This window comes from Typopeltis vanoorti, chromosome 14 (assembly GCF_054136105.1).
Source record: "Typopeltis vanoorti isolate ZY-2024b chromosome 14, IOZ_Tvanoo_1.0, whole genome shotgun sequence".
NCBI lineage: Eukaryota > Metazoa > Arthropoda > Arachnida > Uropygi > Thelyphonidae > Typopeltis > Typopeltis vanoorti.
In genome coordinates this window covers 52,247,692-52,267,672 of record NC_143562.1, presented here as the reverse complement: position 1 = coordinate 52,267,672, position 19,981 = coordinate 52,247,692, and the positions used below count along the sequence as shown (strand labels likewise).

Sequence of the window (19,981 nt, the reverse complement as noted above, 5' to 3'; positions counted from 1 at the left end):
TGAAATTAATGTCTTCTAAAGTAAATAACATTCGTAATCCTGTAAGGGCTTACAATAAATGGATTCTGATCTTTTTTTCTTGTATTCAAATACCAGTATTAAAACACAAATGCTGGTTTGTCAGTACTAATTTTAAAAATAATTGATGATTTATTCACATATCATCATCATCATCATCATGCTTTTCAATGATTTACACCTACAGTGGCCTGCTCTGGCATTACAGATCATTGTTGAAACTCTTTAGAGGACGTCCTGGTTTTCTTTTTATTCACATAGAGATTATAAATGATGAATCTGTCCATGAAGTCAGAGAAGCAGACATTCATGACATTCAATTTGTGATACATGCAGCAATTAGAGACAAAAATCATCCAATAAACATAAGTATGGTGCAATAAAACTCTATAGGTAAATTTTTTGCATAATAATTGGAGATATTCCAAATAAATTTTTATGAAATGAATATAATAAATATTTATCAGCCATAATTAGTTTAACTATGAACACCAAATTGAAATAAATGAACTATACCCAAATTACATCACCAAGCTTAAATGCCAATCCTTTTCTTTCATTAATATGGATATAATGCCATAATAAAATACATTTTTGATTTATTTTTAATTGCTATTAAATTAAATTCATTTTAGATGAATTATTAGTTCAATTAATTCAATGGATATGTTTCCTCCCTTCCTATGGTCATTTGCTAAGCTGCAAATGTATACAGGCACTGTTTTTATCGGCAAGTTATATTTTGTAAGCAAATCTCTTTCTCTCTCCCTGCATATTGGAAGTTTTTCCCACTTGGTTATACTATAAATTAAAGATATGCCAAGAAATTATATTCTTGGTTTAATACTTTATGCAAGTGTAAGCAAACCAAGTTTGTGCCTGAAGTAATTTCAGGATTAATTTCTGGTTGTCTGCATTTCAGGCAAGGGAAATGCCAGATGGTGGTTTAAAGGCAAGTAGAACTAAAAAGCAACATGAAATGAGATAGGTCATGGATTGCCAAACTTTTCAGAAAAGGGGGGGTAGGTGATATGGCTGAGATCTATAAGTTGGCAAGAGAAACTTATCAGATGGATGAGAGAGAAACTGTATCTATCTGGATTAAACTTGCCAAGAAATTAAATTCTTGTTCAATCCTTTATCCAAGTATAAGCAAACAAAGTCTGCGTGCAAAATATCTTCATGACTAAGCTACTTGTACATAGAGGCTGATGACTTTCCATAATGCATAATATTATGGGAAGGGTCACGCAACCCAGACCAGTTTTGCCTTTCATTGAGGTCTCATCAGTGGGAGCTAGATCCAGAAGAGATACCAAGGTTAAATAAATGCAGAAGATATATATTTCCCAAATACAAGTAGTAAAAAGGTATACTAAAGCAAATGATGTAAAGTCATCAGCACATGCAAGAAGCCTAGTTATGAAGATACTTCATGTGCAAACTTTGTTTGCTCACACTTGGATAAATGATTAAACAAAAATACAATTTACTGACAAGTTTAACTTAATTTGTAACCAAGTGAAAATACCTTCTACATCTTTCTGTATTTATCTGATAAGTGAGTGATGGGTGTAAGTAATAGAAGTAATGCAGTGGGTCTTGATATCAGGGAAGCCTCAAATAATATTAATGGTTGAGAAAATGAATTATCAGAAACATACCAGTTGTTGAATAACCTGCTCAACTAATTCTCTGAATGAAACATCTGGATGATTATCATGCAGCAGTTTAATGAGTTTTGATATAACTTCAGTATCTGTTTCGGATTCAAATTCATATCCTTTGTTCACCTGCAATTAAAAGAAAAGAAAAAATGCTTTATATATAATTCTGATTAAATATGATATGATGACAACAAAACAATACAATGGTTTGTTGCCTCACAAAACAAAATCTATAATACTTAAATAATTCTTCATAACAAATGATGAATTTTAAGAATTAGTTATTTTTCATTGTAATCAACAATGTTTTATAGCAACATCATTGTAGAATTCACTCCCTACAAAGAACTACTGAAAAGACTCATGCAAAACCCTGTATCATTAAATGTTGTTCTAAGTAAATTCACTTTAGCAAATCTTTTATGCTATAACTATATAATAAACATGAAAATGATTATCACAAAAAAGTATCCACCCAATCAAAATAGAATTAAAAGTTAAAAATTAAATGTACATAAAAGTGATGATAACACATTATTACATCTCCAAATCAAAAAAATTAGAATAATCAAAGAAATGTGTTGAATGATATTTGCAATTCTAATTTATTGCATACAAAATAATCATTACTAAATATGAATTATCATCTAAATCTACTTGGTAGATTATATAACCATGTAAACACATAAAAATGCAATATAAATTATAAGAAAACTGTTATTTGAAAACATCAGAAAATTAGAATAATTTTTAACGTGGTTCACAATATTAGAATACTGGTTGGTCAAGTGGTTAGCATATCTGCTCTCCAGCCAAAAGGCTGCAGGTTTGAATCTCCCACCGTGGGCATGGATGTTTGTCATTGTCTGTGAAAATACTGGTGGTGGTGTAGTTGCGGTTCATTGTAGTTGGTGGAGACAGAGAGGTGTAGAACAAGCGCCCTTCCATGATGAGTCTATGGACTCCCAGGAGGTGTCACGTAATAATAATAATAATAAATAGTCAAAGGGAAACATGATAATTAGTACTTTGTTGCATCCCCCTTAGCATTTATGACCATTTGTAAGTGATTGGGCATATTATTTACTAGCAGTTCACAGTCTTTTTTTTTTATTTATTTTTAATCAAAACATGCCAATATAGTCTGTAGACTAAAAACAAGTCCATTTTTGTCTCTTGGGGCAACTTCTTGAAGACATTTCTTCATAATTTCCACCAATTCTCAATGGGATTTAAATCTGGTGAGTTTGCCTCTAAGTCTAAAATGATAAAACCTTGGTTTGCCTTTCTTTGAACCATCTAGGTGGTCTTGGAAGTGTGACAAAAAGTTGCATCTTGCTGAAAAATGAAATCACCATCACATAAATCTTCCGATGTTGGTAACATAAAGTTCAAGAATTTCTTGGTACACTTTGGAATTGATTCTTTGGCACACAATACGCAGCCTACCTGGGCTCTCTGGAGTCATACAAGCCCATACCATGACAGGGGTTGCAAATTTCACCAAATGTTTCAAGCATTCTTTATCAAATGCTTCTTGCTTAAGATGCCAAACATGTATCCTTTGATGATCATGGGACATACAAAACATATTTTCATTGCTAAAAAGTATCTTTTTCCCAGTCCTCTTGATCCCACAACAGTCATTGCTTACACCATCACACTCTAGCTGCCTTTGTGATTTAAAACCACAATTTGTGAAATCATCTCAATGTCATTCGTTTAGGCACATTCACACATACACACATAGTTCTTTCCATCTCCTGTGAAAATACCTTACACTTTGGAAGTGGTTTTTCTTCATGACATTTCTCCAATCTCCTCTCATCTCTTGATGTAGTTACTTTTGACCAACTGCAATTATTTTGAAGATTCTGATTATTAGAACTGACTCAATACTCTACTCATGCTTGCTTGAGAACATTTCAATTCCTCAGCTATAAACTGTTGAGTTTGGCCTTCTTTGTGTAGAGAAGACATACGAAACTTCTTAGCTTCCAATATGTCACTCATTTGACCCATATTTAGCAAATGATTAACTGAAGTCCATGTGCAAATAATTGCAAACAATGAATTAGTCCTGCAGCTACTGAAATATATGCTATTTCTATGATCTCTTCAAAACAAATTGGAAAAATTTGGAATATTCTAATATGAACATGTTAACATTCTAATGTGTTCAAATTCTAATTTGAGCCACATTAAAAATTATTCTAATTTTGCAAATGTTTTCAAATAAGTTTTCTTATCATTTATATTTCATTTTTATGTGTTTGCATGGTTATATAATCTACAAAGTATGTACATTTAAATGATTCTAATTCATATTTGGTAATAATTATTTTCTATGCAATAAATTAGAATTGCAAATCATTCAGCACGTTTTCTTTGATTATTCTAATTTTTTGATTCGAAGGTGTACTGTCATGGGTCATTACTTGACTTCCATAATAGAGCTTGTTCAATTTCAACATATAAAAAACAACAATGATCAAATAATACTGTAATAATATGAATTAGGACACTTGCTGTTCAGTTGCAAGTTTCTTTTTTCTTTTATTTAATCAAAATCTATGCTAACACAACTTAATGAGGATGTTAATGCCACTTCATTGATATTCAATTAGTGTTATTATCAGGGACCTCCAGGGAGTGAGGGACTCATTGAGGAAAACTATACATCACCCACACAAGCTGTCATTACCTATTCTTTAAACTCATTTACACTAGATACATTCACCAATTTAAAAGTAAACTGTTCCACTCACTGCTCTGTGAAAGAAGAATCTAGTTCTAACCCCTTTGCCCAGTGCTCCCTCATCCTCTCTCCAACTTCCATATAATGAAAATTTCATCAACTGATATCCTATAATACCCTTTCAGGGTGTAAGCCTTTATCATATCATTTTCCTCTTTCACATGTTTGCCAGTATCTGCAGCTCACATACTTCCAATCTATCCTAAATATAATCTACATTCTAAAATCCTGATATCATCTTTATAACTCTTCTTTGCACCCTTACCATTCTTCAAACACCACCCACAATATGACTCCTGTAATCTTTCGCCAGAAGAACATCAGAAAAATATTCAACAGCACTGATTCTAATAAGGCTCCTGGCTCTGATGATATCTTTCCAGTTGTACCAAGAGCCTGTGCTCCAGAGAACCAACATTCATCCTGTATTTGCTTTACAGCTCTTATACTCATTTGGCATCCATCCAACAGCATAGAAGAAAGCTTTTATCCAGTCTAGTCTTAAAAAGTGAGATAAAAACAGTCACCCATCACACTACTGTCCTATGGCCCTCACCTCAATACTCTTGAAGATGGTGAAAGCCATTAACAACCAGCTTCTTCACTACCTAGACACCCTTAAGCACCAATTAGTAACTAGTAATATGAATTCTTCCATTCTTGTTCTACAATAGACCCCTTTGCTAACCTTGCCCACCTCTGGACAAGGAAAGAGTTAGAGAAACTCACATGGTTGTTCTTGATGTTTCCAAGGCATTTAATTAAGTCTGGAATCAATGACATCTTATGCTCTCCCTTCTGCGAGTGGATTGCATCTTCCTGGGAGACTGCATGTCATGTCATAAAAGAGATTAGCATAAAATCTACTTATATACTAACAAAATTTCTCTCACTGTGTCATTTTGGATTTACTAAAAAGTGTTTACATAATTGTCAAATTCTTGTAGTACAAAATCCTGTAAAGTAAAATGCTTAAACAAAAACAGATTTCATTTATAATTTGAACAAGACTATTGATTCACTAATTCACAGCAAGCTTTATACAAAGTTGAGGATTGTCAGTGGCTTCCTACTTAACTGGTTTAAAACTTTGAGTAATTTCAAACAATATTATTAATTTATAATCAGTTGTCAGATTACCTTCTGGTGTATACAGGCATACCTTTCTATGGCTATGCAGCCCGTAGAAATTTTTTCCACTTGACAAGGAATTACATATGTTGAAATTTTTTAACTTGATTCTACCATGAATTAAAGATGCCAAGAAATTATATTCTTGGTTTTAATCCAAGAATTAAAAGGATTAAAACTGAGAATATAATTTCTTGGAATCTTTAATTTATATCTATATATTATATACACACAGTAGTGAGCTATGGAAATTTTAACAAAGGGCTCGCATCGTCGAGAAAAAAAAAAAAAAAAAAAAAAAAAAAAAAAAAAAAACAGGGCCAACTTAGACCTTATAATACTTATATTGCGACTTTGTAGAATTTCTGACAGATATGATAATTCCTATAGGATATCAATCATTAATGCTAGATCTTTTAAAAATTTCAAATTGAGAAGTCGGTTTTAAAAGCCCTTATATTCATCATTTGATGCAAAATGCTTGCATAAAGCTGGGTAATTTCTCCACACAGCAAGAGCTGTTTGTAAACTGCAAGCAGCCCATCATGGTCCAAACACATAGTCAATCTTTAAAATTTCGATACCAAGGCCTTTTGCAATCATATTTCATTCTCATTGATTTTTTTGGGATAGATGATAAAAATCATATAATTTATCCATAAATATCTCTAAATGATTTATTTCTTTAATGTTTTTTTTTTTTATCGATGAGCTACGCAATGCCAAATCACAATGTTGGGAAATCTTTGTAGAAGTTTGATTGCAACACCTGATTTGTTTCCTAACATTACACTAGCTCCATCAGAACAAAATGCAATGACATGATTTTTTAAATAGTTATCAGAAAATCCATATGAATTTAAAGTAGCAATTATAGTAGCATGTATTCTGCAGTGGTATTTTTTTAGTTCTACAAGATTATTAAACAAGAAGAATAAGGGGCTCGCAAATTTGAGAAAAATTTAACAAAGGGCTCCTGTGAGCCCCTTATAGCTCACCACTGTATATACAGGATGTATACTTTTCCTTATCTATATCTATGACCCTGTGGGATAAACTGATTGCTAGCACTGCATTTTTGCTGATAATGCCAACAGGTAGATTTTGCATGAGTTATACAACTATTCTACAACTCATGCAAATTCTGTTAACCTTCAGAAAAGAATTCTTATTCAGAGTTGGTCTATCCCTATCCTATATAACTACCATACTAGGGAGATGATTATTAGCAAAGTGGTTTTCCGTTGCCTTCCTTGCCATAGTATATTTTATGACTAGCTGTGTGCGTTCACAGGACTGGTTTGCCTGTTTTGAGGGATGAAAAACCTGAGTTACAGGGAGAAAAAAAACCTTCCACTTATGTATGAGACCGGTTAACTCACCTTACTCGAAACAGACTAGGTAAAGGTTCCTCACGTCACTGACGGGAATTGAACCTAGGTCTTTCTGACCAAAGGGCTTCGTCTATACTGACTGAGTTACGGAAGCTCTAGAGCTGGTCTAAGACATGACAATTGCAGACAATTCTTACACTGTGGTGCTTTAAACTAGAGGAATGAATTACCTTAAATAGTTTTCCAGTGTCAGACAATGCATTTTATTTTTTTATTGTTAAGGTTTTAACATCATGCCATTCTTGATTTGGGTAGATCATTTTGCTGTCACTATACATTTAAGTAATGCATCTCAGGGGTTATTTCCTTATTTATTTATTTTTTGGATTTTTCATCCTAACAATAAGCAACTATTAATCAAAGCATTACTGAATTACATTTAGTCTCTCCTTGAGTACCTCATCTGGAATCCATTTTTTTTACCTGTAATATAACTTTCAAGGAAGGTACTCAACGTTGTTTCTCCAAAATAGGTATAACTAGTAAATTTTCATGGCAAACCCTTGATATGATCAATGCCTAAACACATTGAAACTAAAATGCTGCATGACAAGCCCACTTGCTCCTATTTATGTTTTTTTTTCTCCCATTATACTATGTATTTCTTGAACATTTATTCTATGTGCAGATTAATTAATTATCTATGAAATATATTTATTGTAACATATGTTGTAGTATTAAATACTACGAATGCAAAAATGACTAAGAATTTATATAATTATAGTTCGCCCACCGAGTAGAGGTCCCTCGACACTTCTGCACATGTCAGAAAAAGGAGAATCCATTCCGATAATAGGGTAATTAATCTGTCTTCTGGGATGTGTTTGTTTATTATTACAGGTTGGAAAATTTAGCTTTTCTTTTACGAACATTGTAGTTTTTAAAGTGTTACTATTTTGCTTGTATAACAGCTGGAAAAATGTACGTAGAGTATTAACAAAATTAAAAAAGATATAGCACAAAACAAAAATGTAACTAAGTTTATTTTTAAGAAAGTTTTCTATAAAATAAAAATAATTATAATGAAAAACAGAAATTTTTTCAAATGAACTTAGATATTCTAAACTTACAGTTGAGAGAACTGAGACACTTTAATGTCCTAAACTGATTAATTATGTATGACTTGTTGTGACTCTTTTAACAAACCCATGCAAAAAAAAAGGTTGGAAAAAATACCATTATCAAATCCTTTTAATCTTCATAGGCATCTGAATCGGTGTCCGAATCGGCATCACTTTCACTTAAACTGATCACCAAAGGTTCGCATAATTCTTCGATAATTCCGTCACTGTCCCAATACATATTTTCAAATGAGGTGACATGAAAGATATTTTCCCCAGTTTTGAACTGTAATACTTTCAGTTGCCTGTTCTGAAAGCTTAAAAAGTTTCAACATGTCAATATCTCCAGTTACGTTGCGATGGCGAATATTTCAATGTTCGCCATCGCCAAATTTCACAGAATGTGAAACTTTTCACTTCTGCCCAAACATACTCAATAGCATTAATATCGCAATGATATGGTGGTAGCCTCAAAGCTAGAAATCCATGCTCTTTGAGCATCGTGTCGAATTTAAATAGTTTAGTTGTGGGCGAGTTTCTTTTGACCAAATTAAGCAATTCAATTTTTCGCATATCTGGGGAATGAGAAATGTTATTTGCAGAGAGCCAATCCATAAAAACTTGCTTCTTATTAGACCAATTTGGAACTTTGTTTAATCGAATAGAGTGATATGAAGCGTTATCAATTATAACAGCATTTTTAGGAAGATTTGAAATCAGTTTTTCTTCTGTCTCCACTTTTTGAAGATCGTAGAATTCATTTGCCTATGGTAATTGGCTTTGTATAGCAAGTTTGAATTTGGTAAAAAAACCCATTTTTCCACCCGCACACAAAATTATTATGTGCCGCGAGGCATTTCTGGTTTGTAGCACTCCACATTCTTCTTTAGACTGCCAACATTTTCCATAAGTTAAATTACTATCAATCCAAGTTTCATCTAGATACACAATCGGTCTTTTCTCCTCCCTGAAACGTCTTATTGCTCTCAAATACTGCCTTCTAGATAAAACTATGTCACTTCGCTCCATGATAAGTTTCCTTTTATTCTTATTTTCTTATTTGTATTTTCCTTAAAGTTTCTCTTTTTCAAGGAAAACTGGTTTTTTCTTTAAGCACAGGAATCAATTTCGGAACAGTTGGCACTCTTTTCTCGACCACGTAAAATTCGTGAATAGTTCTTCTTATAACGTCTACATCAAAATCATTCAAAGCTACGGTTTTGATGGTTTTTTACTTTGGCGCTTTTTTTTAGGAGATTTAAATTTTGGCTTACCTTCACCTTTTGATTCCCTACGAATTCTTTTAACAGTCGACTGCGATACGCCCACAATTGCATTTGCATGTTTTATGACTTGAGAAAGGGGAACAAGGAGATGATTCTTTTTTGCAGAATGTCAGCACATTATTCAATATTCTTTTGCAAGAGCTACTGAAACTACAGTCAACAAGTTCTGTTGTTAAACAACAACAAAACTTGTTGACTGTACTGGATCTATCATACAAATTAATAATAAAAAAATAATGCAAAAAAGTGACAACAAAAATCAAGCTAGTACTAGTACAGTGACAGACAAGAAAGCACATGATTTCACATGTTGGCGACCAATTTGTACATCCTTCATTTTTTTCTCCCCTTCAGCATGAATCAAGTATTCTTGGCAAAATGCCAAGGAGAGATCTACAAACGTGGGCGAACTATATTTAGAATTATGATCAATATATGTAGCTGCTGATACCATAATCATCATAGAAGAACAATTCAAGACAATGTACATTCTTGTGTTACATGGAACAGATTCTGGATATGGTACAAGAAAATATTAAAGAAAAGTTTCAAATATATTTTTGTGAAGTTTTAAGAAATTATTTACTTCTAACAAAGGCGCATGCTGATATCACTATCGATGAGCATAGGAGTGAAGACTTTGTATGTGAAACCAACAGAATCTGTATGACAGATTCTGTTATTCCCCCATTTAACGTACATTAAATGGGAGAACACTAAGACATAATGGCTAAGGCAGACAACACATAGAGAGAGAGAAGACCATTGTGAAAAATTCAAATGTTATAGAATATTACAGATTAAGTCTTTCTGTAAAATTAATTAAAGAATAAAATGGAAATTATTAGTGAACAGAAATAGGAAAAATTTTAATAAAATGTTTCTGTTACATTAAGTAACAATGCTTATTCATCATACTGCATGGAAGTAATAAGCAGTGTTATTCATAAATGCTTTTTCTACTTCTCAGGAGGAACAAAAAAAAAAATGTTAAACACAGTAAAAACATCAGTGCATGCGTGGAACAAACAAGCAATTCAAAGAAACAGGAATTCAAGGCAAATTGCAACAATTAGTTGAACACTGAAATGGTTATTGCACTAGTGGAATCATTCAAAAAAAAAAATGCAATATTTACATAAGATAAAAATCTCGCCAACATTTGGGAGCAGAGAGAGAGGCAATCATACCAATTCAAATCAGACTATTGTATAAAGGAGCTTAACTTTCTTTGAAAAGTTGTTCATATTTAAAACTGCTTCTATTGAGAAGATGAGCTTTATTCCAAAGGATACTGTGTTTGGTATCACTACTGTTGTGGAAGATCATACTTTTGAGGTTAAAAGGTATTTAGTATAGTAGTGATATTCACTAATTCTTTGGGCAAATAGGCTGTTCTGTGAAAAAAAAAAAAAAGAATTAGCAAACATTAATACTACATTGAATACCTTAAACTTCAAAAGTATGATCTTGCACAACAAACACAGTATCTTTTGAAATGAACCTCGTCTTCTTCATAGAAGCAGTTGTAAATATGAATTCCTCAAAAAAAGATGTGAAGTCCTTTTCATTGATCTAATCTGAATCAGAATAACTGTCTCTCTTGTGAAAAAATTTAGAAGTCTTGTCTTATGTAAATATCAGAATTTTTTTACACATGATTCCTCCAACAAACAACCATTTCAATGGATAATCCATTGTATTTACCTTGCATTCCTGCCTCTTTGAATTGCTTGCTCTGCACACTGATGATGGACTGTTAATTTCTTGTTATGCCACAGTGTTGGATCTCTTGGCGGTTGGTCTAAGGATCGACTTTTAATAGTTTTAAAATCAAAGCTCCAGGGGAAAAGCAAAACATTTAGCTAACAACTGATGGAGATTAAAGGCAAGCTCCTGATTATGAAACATTTAAGTCATTACATATAAGAAGTTTTCAGAAGACTAGATGTATGACCAACTTTATGGAGAGTTCATAAATATATTCAAGGTCATAAAAAATTGGTTTGTCCTTATTATGATACTCTGCAATTGTTCAAAATTTTGACATTCATCCATCAGCCTAATACTGAATACTGAAAATTAAATGAGGAATTAAGAAATTGCATGATAGAAAGGAATTGGGGGGGGGGGGGAATACATTGAAATAAGTACTTAAAATAGCAGGGAAAAGAGAGAATTTATTTAGTGAGCTTAATTATTCACAGACTAAACAAAAGCAAACACTACAAGTTTCTAAACAAGTAGGAAGTATCAGAAAGAAAAAAAAAAAGCAAAATCAGAATAACTTAATTTAATAAATTATATTCTTAAAGAAATTCTCTAAAGATTACAATTTTTTAAAATAAAAATTGTTTAAAATCATAATTTTATTTAGTTTTTGGGTGGGAGTGGGGTAAAATATGCATATAACATTAATTATTTATTCAAACATTTATTGAAGTAAAATATTCATATACACATTACTTTAATTATTTATAAAATACATTTCATTGGAACGCAATACTTAGTCTTTATTTGAGTTGCAAGTCGGCAGTTAGAATTGAAGGAAGTACAGGAAGATGGTTTAATGTTAAATCTGGTGTGAGACAAGGATGTGCATTATCCCCTCTGTTATTCATTATCTATATGGATCACATTATGAAGGAAAGTGGTATTAAACCTGATATCAAAATTGGAGATGTTAATGTCAGCTCTTTGCTTTATGCGGATGATGTTATACTTCTAAATAAATCCGCTACAAGTCTGCAAGATTCTCTGACTAAATTCATTTGCTGTTGTAATAGATATGGTATGAAGGTCAGCAATAAAAAGACAAAGACAATGAAAATAGGCAGAATGATTGAAAATGTCAACTGGTTTGTGAATGGAGAACCTGTGGAACAAGTAAAACATTTCAGCTACTTAGGCACAATTTTTACTGAAGATGGTAAATTAAATATAGAAATAGACAACAGAATCAGCAAAGCTGGTATGGTGGGAAGTCAGTTGAATAAATTCATATGGAATAAGAGAGAAATTAGTCGGAACACTAAATTAGCTGTATACAAGACAGTGTTCAAACCAGTTTTAACTTATGGATCTGAGAGCTGGGTCAGAAGTAAAACACTTGACCAAAGACTAGAGACCGCAGATATGAGAGTCCTGAGAAAGATTAGAGGCGTGAACAGATGGCATCAATGGCAATATCATATTAAAAATGAGGATATTAGGAAAGAACTTGACATTGTCAGCATCCAGGAATGCGTTAGCAGAGCTAATCTCAGGTGGTATGGTCACTTAAATAGAATGGGAGAGGAAAGATTAGCAAAACAAGTGTTCTCTGCTAGGTTGGCAGGAAAACGACCCAGAGGAAGACCAAGATATAGGTGGATTGATACGGTACAAAGTGCCTTAGACGATAGAAATATAAGATCTGATAATGTTGGAGTCTTGACAAGTAACAGACTGATTTGGAGGAAAATTGTAGATAGGAAGTTAGTAATGATGTAATTTTTTCATGTAGTACTGTCATATCCTGTACACCCCTTGAGGGTACATGGCAGGAATTTGATGATGATGACGACGATGATTTCATTGGAACATTGATAATGTGAAAGTGGTCAAGAACTGATCTAATTATTTAAGATGATGATTTTCTTGATGCCAAGCAATTCTGAATCTGATATGCCTTTTGTTGCATGGAACAGATTTTGGAAATACATAAGAAAATATTCAAGAAAAGTTAAAAATTATATTTTTGTGAGGTTATAATAAATTATTTACTTCTAACAAAAGCACAGTTGATATCACTATTGAAAGGCACAGAAGTGAAAAACCTGTGAGTGACCAACACAATCTGTATGATGGCATGCAGCATAAGTTGACTGGCAAATGGGAGAATACTAAAAAATAATAGCTAAGGCAGATAGCACAGAGACAGAGAGGGAGGGAGGAAGGCATTGTGGAAAATTCAAAACGTTATGGAATAATATGGATTGAGTCTTTCCATAAAATTAAGGAATGAAAGGGAAGTTTTTCGGTGAAGAGACATGTGGTCCATTAACCTCTCTACTATTTGATCTCCCTATTTCATCCACCTCGGCCAAGGTGGATGAAATAGTGAGATCAAATTGCACTTCTTATCTGCGTTATTCAATGGGTGTTACAGGATCGTTCAGATTTAGCTTCGTGTCTATAGATGTCATGTCTGGTTGTGGTGTGAAGGGCAATTGATATGCTACTACTTTTAAAGTACTTCTTACAGGATTTTTTTTGTTTTAATTAAGGAATGCAAAAGTAAATGGAAATAGAAGAAACTTAGGTAATGTGTGTGTGTGTGTGTGTGTGTGTGTCTGGGACATTATGTAAGAATCTTTAACTTTCATAGTGCATAGAAATAATAAGCACTGCTGTTGATAAATATCCTCTACTACAAGAAGGCAGGACTGTTTTGTTTCTTTAATTAAATTACCTCTTTTTGAAAGATTAATGGATGATTAAGAACAAACTTTAAAGTAGTAATTCAGTATAGCAAATGATATAATAACTTATCTGCTCTGCTTAATCTATTCACTGCAAACAGACTAATGTTATTCTTGGCCTGTATTTTCGACATTATGAATTATTTAATCTATGAAATGAAAATTATTTCATTTCATTTCACAATGAAATGAAAATGTGTGAGAGGGAAATAATCATTGATTTACAACTATGGGCACTTGTATAGATATATTTACTAATGACATTGTATATAATTACTGTAAACAATGTTGGATTGGTTAAAGTAGTTATTTTGATGGACTTGAAGTATATCGAAGTTATCTGGATAATTTCTGACTTCAGCTGAATAACCGAGATAAGGTTTCTTTGTATTGAGTTGAACATATCAATCTGAGATCAGTAATAGCATTTCTTAAGGACAAACATGGTCAGCTTTTTGGCATTTTAAAAAGATAACACACAAAACATAAAATTATCTATATCCAATGTCTTAAATTTTTTATCCCCTATCCACAAAAAGTTGTAAACCTACATGTTAGTGCTGTGGATATACTAAGGATCAAATCGTCTAGGAATCCAGACCTGAGACAAAACACAGAACTTCCTTTAATCAATTTGGACCCCTTAAATAAGCAAGGACAGTGGTTTGTTTTGCACCAGAAAACAAAATTTGTCTTCTGGCTAAATACATTCATAAACATTCATGGTCATAACTGAGGTTCAAACCCATAGGTTGGAGAAGCAACATTATCCATCCAAAAGACTGTCAACTGCAAAGATAGATTTCATTTCACCTATCAGGAGAAGCAGAAACTCTAATTAGTTGTGTATCAGACCAAGCTGAAGTAAAGAAAATTAAACATTGAACTCTGCCAGATTACAATGTGAATGCAGAAAATTTTCACCAATTTTTGATATAATTAAAAGAATTGACTGCACTGATTTTCTCAAAGCATGTATATAAATTCATTTAGCTGCTTTTCAGTTTTCTAATGTGCAAAGTTCTTTGGCAAATAAAATACATCTTCAACTTTCACTACAGCAAACACCATTATAACAAACATACTCATTATAAGAAACTATCGAAAAGTCTCAACAATCAGAGCTCCGTAGAGGTTAATAATGTTAAAAAAAAAAGTGACCTAGATATAATATTATATCTAGGTCACGTACTTACTAGCTTGTCTCATGTACCATGTGCTTACTAGCTTGTCTCGATCACAGTTGAGTTATCAAGAGATTCCACTATTCTGGTTCAAAGGAACCAAATTAATTAATTCTGTAATTCAAAATTAAATAACTTATTCAATATTTAAGAACTTTAAGACTGGCATCCAATCAGAGCAGTTAAGGTTCAGACAATGTTGCCAAGTTTCAAGGAACAGACAATCAAATATAAATCTTCAGTAAAGAAGAATCTTAATTTGGTTCCAAAGAACTCCATGTCTAGTATTAATGGTATGGAAAACAAAGCCAGACTTCTCAGATCCTAATAATTTAATGCGATCCTGATGTCCAGGAATCTAATCTTACCTGAACAGCCAGTCTGTCTAAAATAACAAAGACAAGAACAGTGCACTTGATGGACACCTCTGAGGAAGAGGGATGGTAATTTGTCCTTATAGATAGCAGAAAAGAGGATATCTTCCGAGCTCATTTGAAGACAGCGTATATATTGCACTTGTGAAGAATCTGTGCTATTTGTTCATGTTCCTTTAAGGTAGAGTATGGAGATGCTTTTTACATCAGATTGTGGCCTGGCTGAGGAATGATAACTATCAATAATTTTTTAGATTGGAATTTCATTATAACCAATAGTCAAAGTGATTATTATTTAATTCTTTCAACAGGAGTGAATCAGAAGAGCAGACTGCAAGAGATCTGTGTATAAGAGTTTTGATAATACTCATCTTCTGTGATAGAAGATGGTTTCAAGAGAGGAAAGATTGTTGGATTATGTTCAATAGTACATTTGATATGGTATGCTACTTGAAGTTTATTTTATCCAGAAATCATAGCAATCTGCTTCTGAGTGGGACAAAACTGCAAAGATATCATCCATGAATCAAAGACAAATATAAGGCATATGGGAAATGGTACTGAAGAGCTTGTTTTCTAGATGTTTCATAAAATAAGCAGCCAAAGTTGGTGAGACAGGACTGCCCATAGCTGTTCCCTCAATCTACTTGCACAGCTTATTCTGCCACCATCAATGCAAATTATTTAGCTTACATTAATGGTGAATTTAAACAGGTCAACAATGTCTTCAGGAAAATAGGCTTGTAAAAACCAGAGTTTTCCCCAAAGTGGTATGTTGCTCAACAGGGAAATTACATCAAAGGAAACCATTATTTCATTATCCAACAGACAAATGCCTTTACTTTTACCTTTGAAGTCAATATTGTTTTTAATATAAGAGCTGGTGTGCTGGTGAGATTTCAAAGAAAATTAGAAAACTATTTGCCAAGACTGTGAGTGGGAAAGCCAATACAATCAACCACAGAATGTAATGGATAACCATCCATTACATTCTTTATCATGCTTGTCCTCCACAGATATGTGGAGGACAAGCATGATGAAACCACAAATTCTCAATAGTGTAAGCATCCCATGAATGTGTGTATATGGTCCAATAATTTATTTGACTCTGGAGTTTGGGTCTCTGCTGATCCTAAAGTAGATCGATCTGTACCCAAGTAAGTTTTATGATGGCAACATTAATGCTGTGGCATAAAGAGCAAAGAGCTTGCAATTCTAAGAAGAGAATATTAAAAGGAAGAGATTTTACCTTGTATAAGGTCTGTACAGTAATGAATATTTAATTATGAACACTTTACAGTGATTACTTCCCAGAACTTTGAGAAGTAATCATCATAACCTGTTATTTTTTTCTTTTTAATAATGAATAAGTTATTTAATTCTGAATTACAGAAGCCATTCATTTTGTTCCTTTGAAATCTAGAATCTCCTGATAACTCAGCTGTGACTGACAGACTTGAGCTTGAAAAAGAGATTATGGAAGATATACAAGGAGAGGGGTAGAGAACAGATACATGAAGAATATAAGATGCCGGCCAGGTGAGTGACCAGAATGGTGAGGAAGGCAAAACTGTAATATGAGAAGAGATTGGCACTAAGATCCAAAGAAAATTCTAGGGAATTTTTTTAGCTGTGGCCAGTAGGTGGAGAAATGATTGTGGAAGAATGAAAGTTCTCATTGAACAACTCCACTATTTGGGAGTTGTTCAATGAGAACTTTATTGGAGTATTTCATCCTAGAGGAGGTTTTAATACTAGAGGGATTGGGCAGGATCAGGGTTTAGAGGTGCAAGAGGAGAGTGTGTTCCAAATACTGAGTACTCTGGATACCAATAAAGCTGTTGGACTGGATGGTATTTCACCACGGGTTTTGAGAGAATGTGCTAATGAACTGACAGCTCCTTTGACCAGGCTTTTCAATAAAAGTCTGGCTATAGGAAAGGTACCCAAGTGGAATGGAAGGAAGGTAAGAGAGTGCCACTACATAAGGGCAGTAGCATACTGGAAGCATCTAATTATAGGCCTGTTTGTGTGTCATCAGTAGTTGTTAAGGTCTTGGGGAAATTAGTGAGGGACTATATACAGAATTGGGTAGATGAGGATAATGTTATCTGTGAGAATTAACATGGATTTGTTAAGGGGCGCTCTTGCTTTAGTAATATGATTGTCTTTTATAATAAAGTGACAAGAGCAGTTAATGAGGGAAAGGCATATACTGCCATTATTTTGGATTTTGCAAAAGCATTTGACAGGGTACCACATGATAAGCTGATATTTAAGTTGCAGCACATGGGTCTAAATGTCGGGCTAGTCAAATGGATTCAGGATTGGCTGACTGATAGGTATCAGAGAGTTGTGTATGATGGGGCAATATCAAGGAAGCAGAAGGTTACAAGTGGGGTCCCTCAGTACTGGGACCTGTATTGTTCAATCTTTATATCAATGATATTGTCAATGGATTGCTAGGGGACATTCAGTTGTTTGCAGATGATGTGAAGTTGGGAAGGGTTATCAGTAATAGTGCAGATGTGGCAGCCCTGCAAGAAGATTTGAATAAACTAGACAGATGGGCAAATAAATGGGATTATCGGTTCAATGCAGCAAAATGTAAAGTCTTGAGGTTTGGGATTCATCGATGGGAGGATGCGTACTCGATTGGAGGAGGTAAGGGGGGAAACAAGAGATCTGGGGGTGATAATCGACAGAAAACTGAAATTCAGGGAGCATATTGCAAAGGTGGTGAGGATAACTCAGAGGATTGATTGCTGCAATACTGAGAAGGACGCTGACCTGCAGAGATAAAATAGTTATCATTCCATTGTATACGGCCCTGATCAGACCACATTTAGACTATTGTTCTCAGATTTGGTCCCCAGGATTTGAAGAGGATAAATTGACTGTGGAAAGAGACAGAGGCAGATAACAAAGATGGTTTCAGGACTGTACAATATGAGTTATGAGGATCGACTGAGGGAATGTGGACTGCATGTTTGGTGGATAGAAGAAGGAGAGGTGATATTATCAAGACTTTTAAACTGTTATTCAGTATATAAAATATACTGAATTTTTAATGAATTCTGTTTTTCAATATATATTAATCATCATAAATATATAATATTTAAGCTCTTCAGGCATGACGTATGCTAGGAAATTCCCTTTAACAAACAGTTCTTGTGGTTTCTCTGAATCTGCTATAGTGACAGTCTACCATATTTCTATTAAGAAAAGGATTCTAAAAATATTCATTCTCAGCATCAAATACTATTATAAGAAAGTATAATAATATCTATTATTTTGTAGCCAAATGGCAAAAAATACACATCAGTCTATGAAACCTTGAAGTAACCAAGGGCTCATGTGTATACAATCTTTGGTATGCAAAGTAACTTAGTATTGCATTTAAAAGATGCAAGCTCTGTGTATGGTCTTTTATAAGAATTAACAGTTCAAAAGAGACATGTGGAGTCTTGAACAAGTTTACAGGTTATCTATGCCTTAGATACCCTGCAAGTTTGCTCTAAGTCTTGGGTAAACCTGTAAACTCAGGCCACTAATGAATCTTTAATTAAAAGCAATGATAAAATTGATGAATCATTGGACTCCCTTGAGGTATCTTGTAATAATAATAATAATAATAATAATTATTATTATTATTATTATTATCTGAGACCTCCAGGGAGTCAAGGACTCATTGAGGGAGGCTGTAAATTACCCAACCCAGCTATCATACCTTCTCTTAAATTCATTTACACTAGATGCACTCACTACCTGTAAGGACAAATTATTCCACTCACTCCTGCTCTCTGGAAGAAAAACCTAGCCCTTAACCTTGACTGAGAACAACCTTAACTTCCATGGATGCCCCCGTGTTCTCTCCCCACCTTCCATATAACAAAAAATTTCATCAGTTGAAATGTTATAACACTCATTCAAATGTTTATAGACCTCTATCATTAACCGGAGTCTGCAATCCACATACTTGCAATCTGTCCTCATAATCTAAATCCCATAATCCAGATATAATCTTTGTAACTCTTCTTTGCACCCTTTCCGCAGCTTCTTTATCCCCTTGGAACCCGGGAGACCAAATTTGCACACAGTAATCCAAGTGTGGTCTTATCAAAGCCTTATAAAGAGGCAAAATTACTTCCTTATTCTTACATGTTAAGGTTCGCTTCAACATAGCAATTATCCTCCGAGTTGTATTTGCAACTTTTGCTATGTGACCTTTGAACTTTAAATTCTTATCCACCAATACACCAAGATCCCTTGCCTCTTTAGTTTCTTGCAGCATAACCCCTCTAATATAATATGCTGCTGGAACGCTAATCACGCCACAATGCATAACTAACATTAACATTACTAACAATACTAACATTAAACTGACAGCCATTTTCGTTTGCCCAGATTTCCAGTCTATTCAGATCACTTTGTAATTGCTGAATATCAGTAGCATCCCTGATTGGCCTGCCTATCTTTGCATCATCAGCAAACAATTGCAAATCTGATGATAGACCCTGCTTGATGTCATTAATGTATAGATTGAGCAATAATGGCCCAAGGACTGAAACCCTGAGGTACACCACTGGTTACCTTAAATCTGGCAGATTCACACCCACTGTATACCACTTTTTGATATCTGTGT

The 19,981-nt window shown here is 33.7% G+C and overlaps 1 protein-coding gene across 3 annotated transcripts in view; it reads right to left on the bottom strand.

The window, feature by feature from the left end:
* LOC150099476 (glutamine--fructose-6-phosphate aminotransferase [isomerizing] 2-like) overlaps positions 1 to 19,981 on the bottom strand; it is a 256,437-nt gene that overhangs the window by 166,368 nt on the left and 70,088 nt on the right. For all 3 annotated transcript variants that reach the window (XM_090404433.1, XM_090404434.1, XM_090404435.1), the window contains exon 6: positions 1,683 to 1,811. In XM_090404433.1, the coding sequence (XP_090260559.1) occupies positions 1,683 to 1,811 (129 nt within the window). The remainder of the gene's footprint in view (positions 1 to 1,682; positions 1,812 to 19,981) is intronic.